The following is a 20726-nucleotide window of genomic DNA, read 5'->3' as shown; positions in this document are numbered from 1 at the left end:
CCCCTCAGCCCTGCGTCTCCCCTCAGCCCCGGGCTCCCCTCAGTGCCATGTCCCTCCCTCAGCCCCGCGTCCCCCTGAGCCGCGGGCTTCCCTCAGCCCCGTGTCGCCCTCAGCCCTGTGTCTCCCCTCAGCCCCGGCTCCCCCTCAGCCCCGGGCTTCCCTCAGCCCCGTGTCCCCCTCAGCCGCGGGCTCCCCCCGGCCGCCCCCGCCGCCCCGCACGGTCCCGCCCCGCCCCGCCTCCGCACGGCTCCCGCAGCGGCCGCGTTTTGGGGGTGGCGGCTCCTCCCGGCAGTGCGGTAGAGCGCGGCCGCCATTGCATCACGGCGCGCCCCGCGCTCGGCCGCGCCTCCATCCCGCAGCCCGGCCCCGGCCCCAGCTCCGGCACCGGTCCCGGCACCAGCCCCGGCCCCAGCGGGGGGGGCGGCGCGGGTGCAGCCGCAGCGTACGGCCGCCGCGGCGCTGCGCTGCGCTGCGCTGCGGGGAGAGCGGGCTCCGCGGCACCAGCGGGGGGAGCGACCCCCGGCCGGGCCCCAGCGCCGGCAGGGCTTGAGGCGGCAGCCGGCGCCCTCCCGGCCCCGCGGTCCGCGCAGCACCCCGGCGGCGGGGCCGGGGCCCGGCGGGATGCGCCGACGGTGACGGGCCAGTGGGAGTGACGGGCAGGGGCCTGCGCCGGCCGCCATGGGGCCCGCCTGAGCGGCGCGGCCGCGGCGCAGACAGCCGGGCCGGCCCGCCCGCCTCGCGGCTGCGGGGGCCAGGCCCGGGCCGCCGCCGCCCGCCGAGGCGCCGCGGTCCCGGCCTAGCGCGGGGCCTCCCGGGCGGCGCGCCCCCTGCGGGCGGGCGAGCGGCGCGGCGGCGGCGGCCGCCCCCGGGCCCGCGGGCCGGGCATGGGCGGCGCGGCGGCGGGCGGGCGCTGAGGCGGGCGGCGGCAGCATGGAGGCCATCTGGCTCTACCAGTTCCGCCTGATCGTCATCGGCGACTCCACCGTGGGCAAGTCCTGCCTCATCCGCCGCTTCACCGAGGGGCGCTTCGCCCAGATCTCCGACCCCACGGTGGGCGTGGATTTCTTCTCCAGGCTGGTGGAGATCGAGCCGGGCAAGCGGATCAAGCTGCAGATCTGGGACACGGCCGGGCAGGAGCGGTTCCGGTGAGGACGGCGGCGGGGGCGGGCGGGGCGGCCCTTCCCGCGGGGCCGGGCGCTGCGGGGCTGGGGCCGGCGTCCCCCGGGGGCCGGCCCAGACAAAGCGGAGGCAAACTGCCCCTAGTGCTCCCCCCCCTTTTCGTTTTTCGCTTTCTTCTTTTCATGTTTCCTTTTGGTTTCGCCCGGGGGTGCGTAGCGCGGCGCGGGGCCCGTGCCCAGCCCCGATGGCGGCCGTGCCGGGGCCGGGGCCCGCAGGCAGCGCTGGCCCTTGGCCGTGTTTCCAGCGGGGAGCGGGGAGCATCACCGGGCGCCGCTCGGCAGGGAGGGCTCCTGCTCGCCGCTGGTGCCCAGGGGCAGTGGCCGGGCAGCTGGACACGCGTGTTCGGGCTCGCTGCATGCGGTGTGGTGCGCGGGGTGACCCCCTGCGGGTGGTCCCCGGGCGGGGAGGGGCTGGCACAGACCCCCGGCCGTGGCTGTGCGCGGTGCCCGGTGCCTTCTGGAGGTGGCAGGCCGAGCCCAGCCACTGACGGTCTGAGAGGTCAGGCAATAGTAACCAAAGCTCGGTGCGGAAAATGTAGGGCGGCAAGGGAGGCCCACGGGAATGTATGGTACAAGCCGCTGGGGCAGGCTGGGCCCCAGCTAAGCAGTGTGCTGGTGGTGTCCCGGGATGCGCTGCTCATTCGGATGGGGTGCGAGCATATGCGCAGCTCCCAGCCTCCTCTTTGCTTCTGTTTTTCACGCGGCTTTAACTTTTGTCTGCTCTTCCATCCTTCCGCACTTCCCTTGCTCCGCATCTCTCTGCACAGCTTCACGGAGCTGCCACTTCTGTGCTGCAACGACTGGCCTGAGGAATGTTTTGGTTTCATTCAATACATGAGAACTTGCCCGCCCCTCTCCCCACCTTCCTTCGCATCTGTGGTGTTGGCGTCTGGCCCAGCATGTGCAGTAGTCGGTCCTTAGCCAGTGACAGGGTGTTTTTTTCCCAACTACCTTGCAGCCCCTCAGGGTGAGGAGCTGGTGCTTTATTTTGCTGAGAGAGGAGGTGCTTTAGCTTGCAGTTGCATCAGCTTCCAGCTTCGGGTCTCGGGGCTGAGGTCTGTAGAAAACATGCCTGGGTGCCATGCTGTGAAGAGCAAAAGCTGTTGGATGGCTTCAGTGTCCTTTCTTTTACACATTGGGAAGTTTGGGGCCCTGGAGGCTGCTTACCCTTAGCGCTGGTGGTTGACCCGGCACGGCGCTCGGGTTGTAAGCATGATGAGCAGGCGACCTTCAGCACAAGGGCAGGCTGCACTGCTGCGATGGGCAGCAGCATTCAAAGGCAGGAAGAGTGTAAAGGGCAGGAACAGTGAGTGACATGAAAAACCCACATCGTGCAACTTTGAATTACCCTTGCCAAAGTGCAGACTTAAATTCCCCGTGTGAAAAGCTAGAGGGAAGTGAGCCAACCCAGGTGCCTTTATGGTGCACTCTGAAGTATGAAATAAATCCGGCAAAAAAATCTGTTTTGTGTTTATCCCTTTCAAATCACTGTTAGCCCAGTGACAAATTGTGCCCCATAAAGACAGCAGCTCCTGGGCTTCTCCTGCAAGCTATTTTTCTTGGCAAAAGGCAAGGTGTAGCTATTACTGGAGTAAGCTGAAGCCTCTCAGACTTGCGGGCACAGGAAAGAAGCACAATGGTGCAGGTGCTCTTCAGAACCCTTAAAACTTCTTTGTCATCCATAGGGAAATTCTTAAGAAGGAAATGCATAAGAATGAGCTCCACTTTCTCACAGAGTTCTCTCATTTGAGCATTTCCAGTCTGCTTTGCCTGGTTTTGACAGCCACCCCACAAGGAAGAAACCACTGTAGTTATTTTGAAGACACCTTGTTGACATTCTCTGCTCTGCAGCTGTGCTACATTTCTGTTCTTCCTGACCCCCGTTGTGAACTTCTTCCCTCTTCATAAATCAGAAGCAATTTCCGTGCAGTCAAGGCTTAAATTACAGCTAAGCGTGTGCCATTCTGTTTTGCCAGATCAGGCCCCAAAACATGCTGCCTGGGGCAGTGTTGAGGCTGCTTTGGAGCTGTAGAAGAGCAGGGTCCAGTTCTTCCAGAATCTGTCAGGTTTTGCCCATCTCTGGTTGCTCAGATACTGTGATTTCCTTGTCTGAAACCCAGTGTTGTGTAATGCTAGCAAAAGCATGTGCAGCCCTCAGTCCCTGGAGCTGTGTGCCACCACCTACAGAAGAGCTGTCTCCATCCAGCTGCCGGCTCTCCCTCGGCTGGGAGGGAAAGACCCAGCCAAACAGGCACGGACCCCAGGCACGAGAGTCCCCACCGTGGGTACAGAGCAGGGGTGAGTTCCCTGACAGAGGCAATACCTTTATGTTATAACTTGGTCAGGATAGGTGCGAATCCTCATGCTGCTCTGCATGAGCATGTATGAGCGTGGCGGGAGGAGGGTTGGTAGGAGCCCTGGAAGGGAGCTGGGGGGTGCCATGCAGTGTGACGGCAATGTAGCTTGCTTCCTGTGGATCAGTAAGGAAAAAGGTCTGTGGAAAAGTCTTTAAGGAAAGGTGCTGAGACCTTCACCTAGTTTTACCTCAAAGCAGTATTCAACTTCGATCCTGTCATGTCTTTCAGAAGTACCTGAGGCATTGTTGATGTTGGCAGGAGCCAGGGCTGATGGCTCGGAACACAAAGGAGAAGCAGAAATGCATGTGACAGTGCGAGGGTAAATTCAGAGCACTGATATCTGTTTGCAGCTGGCTAGGGAGCAAAAGGCAGATCTGATTCCCTCCGTGCCAAATGTGCAGAGCTACTGTTGTCCCTCAGCCAGAACTGGGAGAGGAGAAATTATCCAAATACAGCCAACTATCTCTGCTCCAGCTTTCTTCAGTTTTGGCTGAGGGTTTTTACCCATCACTGCGTGTCTGTTGATCCAGCAATCCTTGAAAACTCCAGCTCGTCCTTTCTTGGGACAGTTTCACTAGATTAGACACACTACAGGACCAAATAACCCCTCACAACAGTCTTGCATGTCCAAAAAAGGACTCAACCCAAGTTAAAAATGCAGCAGTGCTTCCATGTTCCCAGCAAGTGAAGTTCAGGCCCAAGTGTGAATGCCTCCAGGGACTGAAATCGATCATTGCTTCTGGATTTAAAACAAATCCATGACTGCAGAAACACCCGTTTTATCACTTCTTGGGTTTTCCATACATAGTAGTCTTTGAACTGTAGCCCAGCTCAGCCTCGTGGTCTCAGCTTCACCCCATCATTGCCCTGTGTTAGCCAGTTCCGTGTGCTGCTTCTGGCTGTGCCATTGGAAGAGCTGTGGAAGGCGCGCTCCATTTCGCAGCCCGTGGTTCGGGGGTCTTTTTGGTCACTGCTGGGTGTTGTTGGTACCTGGCAGGAACAAGACCACCAGTAACGCACGTTCCCCTAGGAAGCTGGTGTATCTTTTTGCTGTTACTCAGGAGGTCAGACTGGCTGTCCGGTTAGTGTCACTAGCAGTGTCCTGTTAGCTCTAATGTCATTTTGAGCAGTTGGTGTAGCGGGAGAGAGTGTACGGGTTGGTGGATGTCCCCGTGCCCAGGCCCTGGGTGCATGGGGGGAGCTACAGCCCCACGGTCTGCCCTCCGAGTCTGTAGCCTCCTTCTTTTATGTGTCTGTCAGAGTGGGTACTTGCTTTCCAAGTGAAATCTCTTAATTTGTACCAGTGCTTCTAAACCGATGGGTTAGATGGGGTGTTCAGAGAACTTACGTGGGGTGGGGGACAGGACTCTCTAGATTGACAGCAAAGGGCATACAGAAATCCGTGACAGAAAATAGAGACCAAAAATGGTGGTGGGGGTTTTGAACAGAGCTGTACTAAATCAGTCAGTGGGACAGTTACCCAAGGATGAAATCTTTATGCCAAGGCCAGTTGTCTTTTTTTGAATTACAAGCTCTACAGAGCTCAAGGTAAAAGTGGTAAGGCATTGCCTGAATGGCTCCTCTGCCCTGTGTTCTGCAGGGCGGACTGGGTGGTGGTAACGTGCTTTCTTAAGCAGAGGTCTGTTCAGAAGGGCTACGTTTGGCTTAAGAAGAAAATAAATCGGAAGACAAACCCAAACAAAACCCACATGAAACTGGCTCTGCCCTTCTTCCCAAACAACTGTAGCTTATACTGTTCTTGTGGCTGGTTCGTTTCCAGGTCCATCACCAGAGCCTACTACAGGAACTCGGTTGGCGGACTCCTGCTCTTTGACATTACAAACCGCAGGTCCTTCCAGAACGTCCATGAGTGGCTAGAGGAGACCAAGGTGCATGTCCAGCCATACCAGATCGTCTTTGTTTTGGTAGGTCACAAGTGTGACCTTGACACCCAGCGGCAAGTCACCAGGCACGAGGCTGAGAAACTGGCTGCTGCATATGGTATGAAGTACATTGAGACCTCAGCTCGGGATGCCATTAACGTGGAGAAGGCCTTCACTGATCTGACTCGAGATATATATGAGCTTGTTAAAAGAGGGGAAATTTCAATCCAGGAGGGATGGGAAGGGGTAAAGAGCGGGTTTGTCCCAAATGTAGTGCACTCTTCAGAGGAAGTGGTGAAATCAGATAGGCGATGCTTGTGCTGAGCTCTTCTAGTGAGGCAGGTGATGAACTCTACTAACCAAACGTACTTTACTAAGTGAACTCAGTGTGACAGAAGGGAGAGCAATACTCCCGTTGTGAACAGCCTCCCCCGTTGTTTTGGACACCAGAACAGACCCTGGAAAGAAATGTTCTGTTCCAAATAACCTTTCAGAACTGGGGGGCTACAAACCTAAAGGAGAGTGAGTGAGGGTGCATGTAGATGTTGTAAGGAGAGAGGAATCAGAAATGAGGGGCTGCAGGAGACAGGAGAGAGTATACAGAGAGCTGAACAGGCTGGCACATGCCAGGGCACTGTGCGTGTTCTCTTTTAAGTAAATCCATAGCTCCATGCTGGGTATTGAAGCTGCAGTATGGATACTTCAGTAGAGTGACAAATGGGCAGACAGAGAGAAAGAAAGAGGACGTCTTTCTTTGTGTCAGCTGTTTTTTTCCAGGAAGGTGTAAAGGCAGCACAGATACCGTTTCCTCATGAGGCCAACTCCACAGGAAAAGTTTACTGACATGGTATGCACACTTCTGAATTTTCTTTCTTATGTTCTTGAACCTAGTTCGATAGCAAAGAATATTCTGTGGAATTTAAAGAGGAAAACAGCAGTTCTTTGGTAACTAAAACTTAAATTATTCCCCTCCCCAGTAGTGCTTTCCTTGCTGCGCTGAACTGGGATTCTAAGTGGCAACTCCTGCTCCAGTACTAATTATTCAGTGCATTTTTGCGCATTTACTGCTTAGGTGAGTACCTTGAAAGTACCCTGAGTTCAGGGCTTTCCAACAGAATTCAGTGATCAAGAGCATAGAGAGAACCATGTCCTCATATTTTACACCTCAAAGGCTGGGGTGTTGCAGCCAGGTGGGACATACCACCACCTCTGTCCTGCTGACAGCACTGTGCTGACCTTTTGGGTGTCTTACCAGCCAGGGCACGAGGAGGAATGGAAGGGAGGGGCGGGGGGAAAAACCCCAACAGAATAAAAAAAAACTTGAAAAGCTTAACTCAGGTGCATCAGACATCCTAAAAGGTGAGATTTGCTTTTAAATAAGTTACATAGCATGGAAAGCAACAGCTTCCATCAGTACTTTCTGCTGTTAAAGCGTCATTTTCTTTCTTGGCATCTGTGGAAGGAGAGAACTAGCGCTGGGAAGAAGGAGCACACAAAAGGAGTGTCTGGGCAGGTGGAAAGGAAAGCCACAAGACAAGCTCAAGAGTAAATTTGTTTTCCACCACGTTTTAATTTGACAAAAGAGGTTCCATCTCGGGTTGGTCATCATGGGATGGTAGCCGTGTTACAAAAGCTGTAAGTAGGTGGCTGTTTTGTGGGAAGGCCGTTCACCACTTAGAAGCTTTGCTTCCGCTAAGTTTTAACTGAAGCTTTTGAAGTGCAGCAGGGTAACTGTGCTCCTGTAGCAAACCAGGGAAGTTCAGCCTATTAAAAGCAAACAAACAGAACTATAGTGAATTATTTTTTTTTGTACTCAAGTTGCAAGCTTTATACACCAAACTGCTAATGGGCAGGAGGGAGGGATTAGGGAAAAACCCCAGGAAGCATCTAGTGTTTGACTTCAGGCCTCTAAGTAGAGAAGAGTAAAATATTTGTTACAGCTTTTTAAGCTATGCCATGAGTTCAGACTGTTTCTCCCTTTAAACCTGTTCTCACTGTTTGCAGTACATGGGGCAGGTCTGTATAAAGAAAAAACCCTGTGGTTTACGTATTAAAGCTGTAAAAAACTCCAAACAACAAACCCAACCCAACAGCCAAAACCTTGCAAATGAGTAACATTTTTATTTTCTGTGTCCTAGGAACATTTTTGGTTCCTGGGCTCTGCAGGGCAGCAGCAGGTGCTGGAAGCAACCTGGAGGAAGGGAGGGGTGGCAATGGTCTGGCGCCTTTCTGTAAGCTTGTCACTGCTAACCCCTGGTTGCTCTTGAGTAGGCTATCACCGTCTCAAAAACCTTGTGCTAAGCCCCGTGAATTCCCAGCAGATTCAGTTGTGGTTGAGTTGAAAGCCCTGAAGATCAAGAAAAATTTACAAAAAAAAAAAATCCCTTTACAAAATCTCTTTCTAGGTAAGCAAAGCTGGCGAAGATGACGCAGAGAGCGCCACAGGAGCTTGGCTGCCATGGGCTCTCGTGGGCTGACACCAGTGGAGAGCGCAAGGTTTGCTCGCACCAGGTCTGTTAGTTGTGTGTTCCCAAAGGCAAGGACGAACCAGTAGAGAGGGGTCAGTTTCTTCGTTCTCTGAATGGAAAGTCCCTCAGGCAGCTGCTGTGGCTCTCTGGGGTCCCCCTGATCATGAGGTGTGTCTTGGGCTGCCCACCTGAGGGTAGCAGCTGTCCTTGAGGGCAGAACCAGGGTGCTACAGCCACAGCAGTTAAGAGTGGGATCAAACGGCCTTTTAGCAATAGTAAAATTCTCTAATTCTTTGTGCAGGAACCTGGCCAGCAGGGGAAAGATCCCTTTTCATGAGACAACCACTATCTTATTTAATGGGGTTTGGACATTCCCCTTTACTGCTCCCAGAAAGCCTAAATCAGTAAGTGCATTCAGAGTAAATCTTCAGTTTAAAAATACAAGTGTCATAGTTCTAAAAAGGAACAGTATAGAAGAAAATGTATGCAGTCTAACTACTTAGAGGTAATAAATGGTTATATTAAATGATAGAGAAATCATTATCTACATCTTTTTCTAATTCCTTGCATTTTCTAGACAGCTTATTAAAATATAGGAAATGTAGATTCATCTGTACAAAATTTGGAATGTTTTTTCTAAGATAAAGAACTTATAGGATATGCTAAGAATTCTTTTCTAACAACTGGTTTTAATGCTTTGACTTCTAGTGCAAGAGGGACTTAGAGAAATCAGAAGGTGATACCTTTCATGGGATAAAGGTCAGGAGCTCTTTTACTCTAGGACAAAAATTAAAAAAAAAAAAAAAAAAAAAAAAAGGAAAAAGCTAACTTTCTGTGGTCGCTACCACATGTTAAAAACAATCTGCATGTTAGATTGAAATTGCTCAGAACCTGCAGAATAAAAGCATACTATACACTTTCCTTGCTTTCTGTTATGCACTGTTAACGAAATGTGAAAATAATGCTGTATTTAGCTGTCTGTATGTGACTGAAAATATGCTTGTATTTAGCAAAATGGTTACTATGTGATAATGTGAAATTCAAAACTTGTAAAGAAACTTTGGTGGGTTTTTTTTTTTTTTTCTTTCCCCCTCCCCATTCTATCAGTAAGCTGTGGACTACCTGTACCACTTCTATACCGCAGCCCTAACTGAAAGTCTTAACATGGACTGGCTCAACAATAAACAGGCACTCTTGGCAACAGTATCCGCTATACATTTTTCTCTGAAGGCCCGTTGCTTGCGTCTTCAGGACCAGCCAACTACTCAGTGCAACTATAGAAGCACCGGCCCTTCTAAAATGAAACAAAAAAGCCCAAAACAAAACCCCAGCTCCCTGCAGCAGCGGTCAAATCCAGCCTTGGTCCTGCCGGGCGGACTTTGGCAGCAGCAGGCAGGACTGGTGTCACAGTGGCTACAGCAGCTTCTGCAAACCCACTTCACAACAAAGGACAGAGCAACGCAGGGTCAGTCACAGAAAAGTTTTTCTTGTCTATGAGCTTTGGGTTTTTTAATCTACTTTGTACCACCCCCCACCCCCCCCAGGACGAGCTTTAGGATGGCCACAGCCACCTCCCACCCCCCTTCCCCCCAGCCAGCTACCTTTGAAACCTGCTGAGCGCTTCCAGCTCTAGTGCTGCCACCCCCGTCGCACCCCCATCGGGTCGCTGGCAGCTGCACGCAGCACTTGTTTTGCCGGTGCAGAAATGCTTAACTCGTCATTTCATTGTGCGCAACAAAGGCAGGCGCCTGCCGCCCTAGGACCAGCCAGGGGGAGGGGGAGCACGCTTTAGCCTGTTGGGATCTCATTAATCCAAATTGAAGAGAAAATTGCAAGAGAAATCAGGACGCGTTTGCAGCTGCCTTTCCCATCATTGCTGATGCTCTTAAAACAAGAGGGAGAGAAGCAGCCTGCAGCCTGAGCAGCCCCACGCTCAGCCCCGCGTGGCAGCGGGCAGGTACCTGTTCAGTCACCTAACGCTTGAGACGTAAACGCTTCCCTGCTGCAGCCAAAGCACTGGAACAAACGGCATCGCCCGAGCCGAGCCCAGGTACTTACCTGTGAGCGGCAGTTAAGGATTCACCTGGCTTACGCCCATTCCTGCAGCTCACCCTCTTTTACAGCCACAGTGCTGTCACAGCCGTTGCTCGTATTCACAAGCTGGGATGTGCTGACTCACGCTGCCCATCTCAATCAAGCCCGTATTTGGCAGCTACACTTGTCACTTTGCTGCTTCAACTGAATTTTTTCACCCCCCTGCCCCCAGTTAAAGGAGGGAAACAAGAGATCAACATCAGATTCATGACTTTCTCCCACCAAGAAAGATGCACAAAAACAGCTGTTTGCCACAACTGTTTAGTTTTACTATTTTAATATCATGAAATAAAAGTACAAAAAATTTACAGGTATATTGTTTCTTACATGAAGATTGAACAGTTAACATTTGCATCTATTTCGCAGCGAAACCTGTATTCTCAGTCACAGAATGTGAATATTAGCCACTGACATCACCACTGAGCATTTCATTTTGGAAAGAGACTGCAGAGGTAAAAGGCAACAATCTTGCAAGGCTTGGTAAGAACCAAAAAAATATTCCAACTGTAAACACCAGAAGTCATGCTTCAGTAAGCCATCCTCACCTAATACAGGTTTCACCACCTGGGAGACTGAGAGCATTAAGACATTTTTTGAACTGGACTTCTTGTCTGAGGGATCATAAATAGGGGGGTTCATGATTACAGGCTATCAGCATTTTGGGGTCCTTGATCAATGCATTTGCAAAAATAAGCAACGTGTGCACATGTATGAAAAAGAACAGGGCGAGATCGCCTGTGGTCTTGACCCATGCTTGTGCTGTTTACTCCATTTACCGCGCTTCTCTGAGGACAAGTCACAAACTCTTGTATGTAAAGTGCTGAGAGTTCAGTAACAGGCAGTTAACTAACCAATAATTATTAAAAACAAGTTTATCCGAAGTGGATATCCAGGAATGCTTGCAGATTGGTGCTACCAATTAACTGACTGAAACAAAATCCAAGACTTCACTGTATTTTCTATTTCCTAGAATGTTACAGCTGCATGTCTTCCCAGCCCAAATCGACTTCTGACTTCATCTGCTGTACGCAGAGATGCAAAAGGAAACCCCTGCGTTACCTTAACCCGCTAAAATGTCAGACTCCATTTCATACATGCCCCTCTCGACTTTTCAGACAAGTGCTCGGGTAGAAACTTACTTATGACAGACTGGCCTGATCAAAATACTAATGGCCTTTGCTGGACTGTGTGGTGCCTTTTCAAATAATTCATTTCATGAAGCATGCACGAAACCAAATTTTGAGTTTACAAATAAATAAAATGGTGCTCACCATTAGTTTTTATATATTTTACCATCAACTGAAATGCTTAAAGTAACTCAGTCCCTTAAGAATGAACTTTGGGGGTGTTTAAATAAAAAATATTTGGAAATTGAAACCACATTTAAAATTGGCAAAACTATGCTTTGTTTTTTGAAGGGTCTTGCTTGTTTCTTCTCTTTACATCCCAATTATAAACTCTAGCCATATCTGAGGGTGTGTAATTAAGGAAATAATTCATGCATTCAGCAAAGGGGAAGAAAAAAAAAAAAGAAAGAAAAGGGAAAAAGCAGGGTATACAGTTGGCCACACTTCAATCACTTTACCAGTCAATACAGAAACGATTTAATGAAAGCTGACTTCATGTAAAGCCTTAACACACAGGAACACTAATAACTGCAACATTTATACCATTTAATATAAAACCTCCAAAAGGATATAACGGAGAAAGACACACTCAGTTCTACTCACAGCCATTCTTTTCTGGTTTCAGTCAACCTGCCCCTATCAGGTGTATTTGCCTATTTCGGGCATCCGTAACTTCCTACAGCACTACGGCAGCTTAAGCATCAACCTGAACAAACAGGTAGTTGTGCTTTCATTTACTAAGCTTAATGCCTCAGTTGATGGCTACGCTCATCATTAAAATAGTTTTTAAGTAGCAAGTGTAAAAGAAAATCCCACACCCCTGGAGGTGGTTCGTGATAGTACAAAGAAATAATAAACCCCCCCAAGTTGAGCAACGCCTCAGCTAGCGCCAGGCTTGCTGCAGCACCCTGGGTTGCCTGCAGAACACCGCAACAGTGGCTCAATCGGGTGTGATCAGCAATAGCCTGAAGAACAATATTCATACGCTTTAGAGGGGAAGGAAGAGTCCCCTTTGCTTTGAAATGGTCCCCTGGCAATCAATCCACAGCACCCATCCACACTTCCAACTCGCTCCCAGTCCGGGTGTGCAACCACCGCAGCAGGTTTTGGGGGAGCCAGTGACAAACACAAGCTTTGTGACATCTAACACCAACCCTAAGCTCCGCACTGGAAACACAGTATCCCCTTCTGCTGCTGGGAAAGGGCAGGTTCCTGGAGTGCTACAGAATTTTAAGGGCAGCTAGCCTCAGATAAACGCAACTCAGGAAATGGGTTATTAGCTGTATGTTAGCTTTGGTACACACCCCTTCACCCACAGATTAAAAAAAAAGGATACTGACTTCTGTAGTGGTGAACTGATCTCTAAGAAAATCCAGGTCTTCCTCTAGAAGATCAAGGTTTCTTGTGGCTGTTGACAAATTCTTCTCTAACAGAGCCTGAGCTTCATCAATATCGTATTCAAGCATCACATTGGCCTAAGAAAAAGAAAGATCAATAAACACTTTTACTCTTGCATTGTAAGGAATAAGCCGTAGCAGGCTCATTTCGGGCTGTTGTTTATAACTTATCACATTAACAAAAGGCTGTCCTGACAGGCCAAGACAACGAGACTGAAGACAAGCAACATCAGCATCCACCTGAGGCCCCCACCACCTCAGTAACCGAGTAATAAACCCCCCTAGTGACTTAAGCTCTCTTCCTATAGCTAGGCAATATGGGATTTCTCTCCCCGTGTACTGCATTTAGCCTGTCAGGTATCAGTATTTCCAACATATTGGAAAAGCGAGAAACTTCACGTTTCTTAGCAGCACCTTTCAAGTGCCACACAACTCTAGAAACAATTTTTATTGTGTTCAAGATTAACCTTAGGATCTCTGTGTGGAACACCGGCACACAGCCTAATGGCATTGGTCATTAACAAGAAGTTTTACAGGTATTTAAAGATACACCGAGTACAAAAGCCCTACCCTACATCATGGTGGTTTTTTAATCTACAACTCTTTATTTCAGTAAGAAGCTACCACACGAAGAGATAAAAAGAGCAGTATCGAGTGAAGATGCCCCAATGAAGCTCTGTCCCACTCAAGAACTGTGCAGTGAGCAGAGCCACAGCCACATACCACTAACTAGACACGCTCCCAGGAGCACTAAACAGAGGTGCAAGAGAGAGAAGCCATTCTTCTTTTAAAATAGCTAGAAGACATAGTTTCCCCAATAATAATAATATGCACAGCCCCACATGCAGACTGTAAGCAACAAGGAGGATAAAGGCAGAAGGCCAAGAACACCTACATACAATAAACCGCTCATGGCATTTCATTATAGCTTTTCTGTATAAACCAGCAATAGGATGAACTTTCTGTGTTACAAAATAAACCTGGGATGCTCCATGAAAGTCACCGGTTGTGAATTCTGAAGACAGTCTCCTACAAGCCACAGGTATCGGACAAATCTTTTTAGGATAGGAAAGAAGCGGGAGAGGTTGGGAGTCGCTGCCCAGCGAGTTCGGATGCTGCACGTGTCAATGTTTCTGTCCTAGCCAAGCGGTTTTGTTTGGCAGCCAACCCAGGGATCGGGGAACATCCCGGATTTAGAAGTCTCACAATAAACATTAGCAGGTGATCTCCACATATAAGGAAGCTTCTGAATACAAAGTATCTCAACCTAATACTGCTTAAGGACTTCGAGATCTGTGTTTTGAGCTCAGATCCCACCAGTCTAGCACAAATTCCACTCTAAATGCTGGCAGGTACCTGTGAGTAACAGAAATCCCATCTTTCCCTAAAAACGTGCATGAAAAGGGAAAGCAAGATGCTAAATACAAATAACAGAGAAGATGGGAAGCTACTTGCCAAACTAAGTTATTTTGCTGGGCACACTCCTATCCCAGGCAACGCTGGATGGTAATTTGAATGACAGAGTGGTAGAAGTGATAAAGAAAACATTCATGAAAATGCTTTTTGGAAAGAACAATCCAGCAAAATCACAGTTTCCTGAAGTCTTACTGTTCAGGCACCAAATAAAACTGAACGTGAAGCCTTCACCAGCGCATTGAAATTGTCTCGCTAGATTTGCCCTGCTGACAGGGCACGGCTCTGCTATGCACACATGAACAGAGTTATGCCCATAGCCACAAGTACAGATGAGACAGCAACGAACACTGTCTTTTATAAGCCTTTTTAAAGTTATTTAAACAGTTTCAGAGAAAGTTCCATTTTACTTACCCCCAACCACAAACAAACTTTATCTGTAGGAGGAACTGAAGCTTTGCAGTAGAGATTATCTGCCAATAAAAATCTGGTTTCCATTGGATTTGTGGAATCCTTAAGACAAATGATAAAACTTAAAATTGCTATTTTCACTGGAAACTTCTGTCAAAGACACAAAACTTACAGTAAAGAGCACACTTTTCTGCTTTTTGCCATCAATACCTTATTAACTTTGGTGGAACTCTATGTAATTTTACTTCAACATTAAAGTTAGAGCTCCAAGAATAACACATTTTAAAAAGATATGTATATATATACAATACAGAAATCTCCATAAAGAATAGAGGTGAGGTCAAAGCTTAGCTGCAATCTACACACTATTAAAAGTGAAGTCTGCATTCCAAACATTAATGTTTTTTGAACTAGCTTTCAAAAAGTACTACATACCTTTAAAAACAATTCTGTTATTTATAAAGGCATATTAAGTGTGCTCTCCAAAACATTTCTTGCAATGTGTTCTGTTAGGGTGGAAAGGTAGTTAGCTTTTCTTATACTCATTAGATATTCAAAATAGTTTACCTTTTTCTTCTGCATGTGTTTTAAAATTTCTAATGTCTGTTTAATTTCAGGAATCTGACTTTTTAGCCTGTGAATTAACAACAGTCATAATTTATTATTTTACAGAGACACAAAGTTTCCTAAACAAGTGATCAGTTTTATTATACAATCCAACCTCCATTTTAAAACTTGAAATGCTTAACATCTTTCCAGGCTTACAAATGCAGATTTGAAAGATACGGCTTCACCTGCCTCTTCCCATTCTGTGGCTCACTGGGTTTCTGAAGCACAGCAATACACACAGCTTTCAAACTGGAACAAACACATACTCACAGTAACAGACAGCTGTATGCTAAAACGGTCTATTTTTGCCTATTTCTCATCTCCCTGAAGGAGAGGGAAACCTCAGTAGAAATACAGATAAAAACCACTGCAGGTCAAACAAAACAAGTGTGTTTCTTCTGAGGTCCACAAACTATTCTGACCAACAGTTTAGCACTACGAGACTTGACACTGTTAAAACACAAGCTCTCTCCAGAGTTCAGGGCACCCCTTCTCCTTGACAGCCTAGCACAGACGCTGGGGTCCCCAGGCCCTCCCATAGCGAGGACGCTGAGGTCCCCAGGCCCTTCCAGGCCACCCTCCCCTGCAGCCAGCAGGCTCAGACAGCAGCGGCTGCCAAAGTGGCCTCCAGACAGAAACTGCGAGGACTATTTGTCCATGAAAGAAGTTTAATCTAAATAAAACATTACTTGAAGCTTTGAAAATTTTGCTTCTTGCCTAGCTTCACATCAGGACTGAAGCCACTGAAGACAGATGAGATTACTAAACCCAAAGTTACAGGCTTGATACAGTAATCTTTTGACAAAAAAAGTATTTATACTAGGCTAACAAAATTTAGGTTTTGGCCTTTAAAGGCTAAGGACCAATTCAGCAATATTGTAAATCCTTTTGCATGTAATTCTCAGGAAGAGGAAAGAAAAAAACCCTGGGCTTTCCTGAAAGCACCGCAAATACTAGGTCTCCTAATGTCCACTTTTTACTTCTTGGGATATGAAAAAAACCACTAGACTTACATTTAAAAAAAAATAGAACTGTGCTAAACATTTCCCAATTCTGCAAAAATTATGACTTACCTCCTTTTCTTTTGAGCAAGATTAAGTTCCAAAAATTTATACTTCTGATACTGCTCATCCAACTTCTTAAGAACTACATCTGCTGTCTCATTTCCAGGCTGTTTCATAAAAGAATCTACATCTTCCTTTAAGGGGAGAAAGAAACCCTCAGTGTTAGAAGAGTTTTACACAAATCCTAGATACAGACATGCTATCATCCCACTGCAGCTGCTAAGTCTAGAGGGGTTTCTACATGGAACAAACTTTGTTTTTTCTGTAGTGAAGCACAAAATCGTTTTGTTTCCTTTCTTACTTAGCCACCTTTTCACTTCCCCCTCCCCCCCTTTTTGGGTAGAAAACTACAGAATAGGTGCAAGGATTATTTCATAACCATATCTGCTAGCACCTTGTTAGTGGCACTTTCAGCCCTGGCCATTGTCAAGTAACACCAAACGGGGATGGATTTCCTCAGACCATGGCTAAACCTTGCTTCCCTACCTGTAAAGCAGGGATAATGCTTCCCTGTGGCTAACCACGTTGCAAACTATTTCACATAAGAGTGATGAAGGAAAAGAATCATGGCCTGATCAAGCATGGTGTAGCAGAGAAAGAGGCAAAGGGAGGGGGGGAAACGGCAGCGTCTGCTCAGGCAGGCTTTACGGCAGTAAACAGCTTCTCTTCCAAAGCTCCTTCTAGAGTCAGCAGGAAGCCAAAGAAACCTCTAGAAAACAATTCCAGCCAGTCCCACCATCAACTGGAAAAGTAGCTGGAGAAGACAGGCCTGAGCAGGCAAGGATGCTGACCTCCGCAAGTGCCTCTGGCAAACTCCCAGGAAGCAGTTCATCTGCCTGGGGGCAATGTTCTCAGCCTCCTGAAAGGCACATGGGGCCAGAGATCAACCACAGGGTTCTGTCCTTGACAGCATTTACCTACGCATAATTCAAAAAGGGCCACGCTTGTCCACTGCGGTAATTCTGTCCTTATTTGTCTATATAGCTCTGTAAAATCTGATCGAAGTCGACTATAGGCCTCTTCAGCCTCTCCTTTTCAACCAGGCGTTTCCGTTCCAGTAGCTTCACGTCAGAAAAAGACTCTGATACGTTACTAAAGTAACGTCAGACATACAGCTGGTTCCCCTCATTACGACTCCTAAGTTCCCTTGGCTAAAGAAACTTAACATGAAATTACTGAACCTGGTAAGAAGTCACCCACCTTCCTGATCATTAAGGAAGTCTGCAGCAGAAATACGGACTCGACAACAGACTTCAGCAGGCAGCAAGACCTAGGTGGTACAACAGAACTCGAGAACACGTCAGACTAACTAGCCTGAGGAATGCCTTAAGCTACCTCCCCAACAACAGAATGAGCAGCATTCCTGCCTCCTGATGAAGCCCCTGGAGAAGCTCTAAGCAAAAAACCCAAGGATTAGATTCGGGCAATTGTTGTAGAAGTGAGGCCTGAGGATGTTCTGAAATGAAACTCCCTCTTGTGGAAGCTGTTCTGCTCACGTAAATCACCCAAGACAGAAAGAAAAAGCAGGTGGGCAACAACTCACCCCACGCACTGCCCAGCACCCCACCTCTTCCTCAGATAACGTCTGCTTGTACAGAGAGACAAGACAGAACCCAAGCCCCTCCTGAAACAAAGATGCTGAGAAGTGAAGCCAGGCCCTCTGTATACTGGTGATCTCCTACCACTACATAGTGCCCCAGGTAGGCTCAGATTTACCACCCAGGTTTTCCAACCGCAACTTCCAAGCCCCGCTGGGTGGGCTTTTGGCTTGCCTTACCCAACTGCAAGGCTGGGACACGGTCACTGTTCTCAGCTCGAACCGAACAGCTCCGAAGCAGAGCTGGGTGTCAATGCCATTAGGACCCATGCTTCATGGTGTGTCACACCACACCTCACCTGCAGAATGACCTTATGGGCTCTGCAAGGACGTGCCCAAACTCATCTTTATCTTTTCAGGAAGAAAATTCACTGGCGAAACACCATTGTTGCATACCGTAAAGGTAACACAGTCTGCAAACTTCAAGCAAAGCCAGAGGAACACTCTGTAGAAGCCCTGAAATACAGCAGAATAGCACATTTTCATGTGGCCTGATGTTTATCTTCTGAGTGATGACCCAAAAAAAGAGCTGCAGCCACTCACTCTGCTTCTGCGGAGAGCTATCATCACCTATGGGCACATACAGAGAACAAGACAAAAGGGACAGATTTGCATTCCCTGTTCTCCCACTCCCACACATGCCAAGGAAGGCAGAATAAGGAAGGCATTTTATCTGGAAACATGTGGACAATGGCTCAAAAGAAAACAGAGTTGGAAGTATTATTTGGAGTGGGTTTTAATCTCCAGTAAAAGCCCGAGTTAGTGCTTAATGTCACTTGCAATCTGGAGAGGTACAAGAAGCTACAGAGCAATGCCTAAGAAAAGGTACCTGCCATAAAGTGTTTGAAAAGCCTCTACTGAATCAAGACACTCAAAGAAAACATCTTTGAAAATAAGATTCACTGAAAGACTGCCCCACGTAGCATGGGGAGGAGGTGGAGAGCGTGGTGTCTCAAGCAAGTGATCAGCAAGTCTTTATCATCATGACAGTACACAATGTTTTTGAAACAGAGACCTATTTTCTGAAGAAAATACCTGTAGTGAAAACAACTCTCTAGACACTAGTAATTTCACTTTATGGAGCAGAATACCATTAAAATCAGCATATGCTGATTTTGAATAAAAGAGATCTATTTTAACATCTACATCCAAGTACTCCAAGATCCATCATCAAGGATCTCTTATGAAGAGACATCTGTATTTGATTAGAGCACCTCAAAACTGAGAGCTAGGGTTTTAGCAATGGGGTTTAGATCCAGACACCAGATTACAAAGAACTGAACAGAGGCACAGAACGAGAACAGAACTCGCCCAGGTCGCACGGTACAGCATATGAGATACTTCAGACACAAGTGTCAGAAGGGAACAAGGTGGAACTGAACATGAACTGCATTGACAGCTACTGGCATGAAAATGAGGGATGTGACAAATAACCAGCCTCAACAAACACTGTGAGGGTATCTCCTGCTCCCTGCCAGGGTGGTCACCTCCACTGTGGAGTCAGCACAGACCACAGGTTCTCCTCTGTCATGACGATCATGAGGTCTTGCAGGGCAGCTGAAGTCACGGCCCTTTCCTTTCGCTTGCATCTACATTAGTCTCCCATAAGGAGGTGGAAAGAAGGTAGCTGCCAGTAGCAACAGCTTTAATCCCAATAAGATTTGCCAGACCACAATAATTGTTAGAGAATATAAAGAAAAGCAGGACCTGGATGCACTGAAAACAAGCGTGCTGTACCCCTTTGTTCAGGACCTATGCCCTAGTAAGACACAGGTAATACAAGCACTGCACTACACCTAGACATACCAAAATGCAAGTAAAATCCATTTATTTCTATAAAAGCAACCACACCTAATCGGTCCAAGTAGCTCTGGTAAAGATAACAAGACAGATCTGAGAAATACAGATCTTCAAAGTCCAAGAAAATCCCAGTAATAAAGCAGTACAATAAAGAGCATTCAGGGCAGATATCTGCTGTCTCAAGATGACACCGAGGCAGGCAGGTATAGCCAGTTGGATCGATACATATTGATCAAACAACATAAAGTAGCAATCAAGGCAAGCTAGCTTATAGCAGAAAGCGAACAACAGATAATTTCAACATCATGTCATTCTGTAAGTCGATGAATTCTTCTTTTCAACCAGTCAACAGAATTATTAGATGCCTGGTAAATGACCTTTTTAAAGTCAGATAAAGACGTTCTGCCTGTTTCCCAAAGGACACACATCTGTTGGTTTTTGAGGAGTCAGGAAACCCGGCTGGACACCGCGGTGGCTTCCGAAGAGCGATGCCGCTCAGCAGTCAAGAACAAGCCTACGCGAGGAAGGCGCAGGGAAGGGCGCCAGGAGCGCGGGACAGCGCTGCCCGAGGTGATGCAGGCAGGCACCGGGAGGAGCCGTGGCTCGGCAGGGTGACGGGGGCTCACTCGCCACACGCTCCTCGTTGGTGTGCGAGCTGGTCAGGGAAATAGCACGGTAACGCTTCAAAGGGGGATTTGAGCTCACTGTAAAGTGCCTTAATCCTTAATAACGCCAAGGCAGACTCTATACAAAGCGCATCCACCCCATGGAATCCCTCAGGGCCGAGGCACCGCCCGTCCCCGGCGCTGAGGCGCTCGCCCGGTTCGGAGGGGAGCGCGGCAGAGCGGGCCGGGCCCGCGGGGCAGCCGGAGGGAGCGGCGGGGCGGCCCGGGCTGGCAGCTCCCACTTGGCCCCGCAGCGGGACGGGCCGTGAGAGGCTGCCCCGCCGGCCGCGCTCCCTCAGGCGCCGCCCGCTCGCCAGGCCGCGGCCCCGCCGCAGGTACCGCCTCACAGGGGCCGGGCCCGGCCGCCGGAACGCGGCCCCCATCTCCCCCCTCCCCCCGCCAACCCGCCGCCGGGGCACAGAGCCGCCGCTCACCACGAAGACCGCCTCGGGGATGCCGAGGGGGCCGCGCTTCTCGCCCGCCGCCGCCTCGCCGCACCCCGTCTCGCCGCTGGTGGCCGCCGCCATCTTGGGGAACCGATGGTGCGCGCGCGGCCTTCGCCGGGACGCCGCAGCGGTACGTCATCACGCCAGCGCCGAGCGCGGCCCCACCCATTGGCTGCCGGGCTTTGAGTGACGCGCCGAGGCGCAGGCGGGAATGAGG

At 48.9% G+C, this 20726-nt stretch overlaps 2 protein-coding genes across 15 annotated transcripts; one reads left to right on the top strand and one right to left on the bottom strand.

Moving 5' to 3' along the window:
- The first annotated feature begins 167 nt into the window (after positions 1 to 167).
- Positions 168 to 11253, top strand: RAB39B (RAB39B, member RAS oncogene family). 14 transcript variants are annotated; one of them, XR_013923919.1, is made up of 6 exons: positions 169 to 1145; positions 5316 to 5536; positions 6182 to 6265; positions 6396 to 6490; positions 7824 to 8645; positions 8994 to 11253. XR_013923919.1 is itself a non-coding variant. In XM_080366214.1 (2 exons), exons 1-2 carry the CDS (start codon positions 931 to 933, stop codon positions 5740 to 5742), a joined length of 642 nt encoding a protein of 213 aa, XP_080222340.1. In that variant the 5' UTR covers positions 183 to 930; the 3' UTR covers positions 5743 to 8790. The 14 variants fall into 14 exon arrangements, 1 of the variants encoding a protein (XP_080222340.1); XR_013923920.1 differs by having other exon boundaries at positions 6881 to 8645; XR_013923918.1 differs by lacking the exon at positions 6396 to 6490 and having other exon boundaries at positions 168 to 1145.
- Positions 10241 to 20653, bottom strand: VBP1 (VHL binding protein 1). The gene is made up of 6 exons (XM_080366215.1): positions 20498 to 20653; positions 16011 to 16135; positions 14896 to 14962; positions 14332 to 14430; positions 12444 to 12582; positions 10241 to 11449 (listed from the first exon to the last, which is right to left on the bottom strand). The coding sequence occupies exons 1-6, from the start codon at positions 20588 to 20590 to the stop codon at positions 11379 to 11381; spliced, it is 594 nt and encodes a 197-aa protein (XP_080222341.1). The 5' UTR covers positions 20591 to 20653; the 3' UTR covers positions 10241 to 11378.
- Positions 20654 to 20726: the final 73 nt, after the last annotated feature.

The sequence above is a fragment of the Falco punctatus genome, assembly GCF_963210335.1.
Source record: "Falco punctatus genome assembly, chromosome: 15".
Lineage (NCBI taxonomy): Eukaryota > Metazoa > Chordata > Aves > Falconiformes > Falconidae > Falco > Falco punctatus.
The sequence above is the reverse complement of the archived record's forward strand: the minus strand, read 5'-3'. Positions and strand labels throughout refer to the sequence as shown.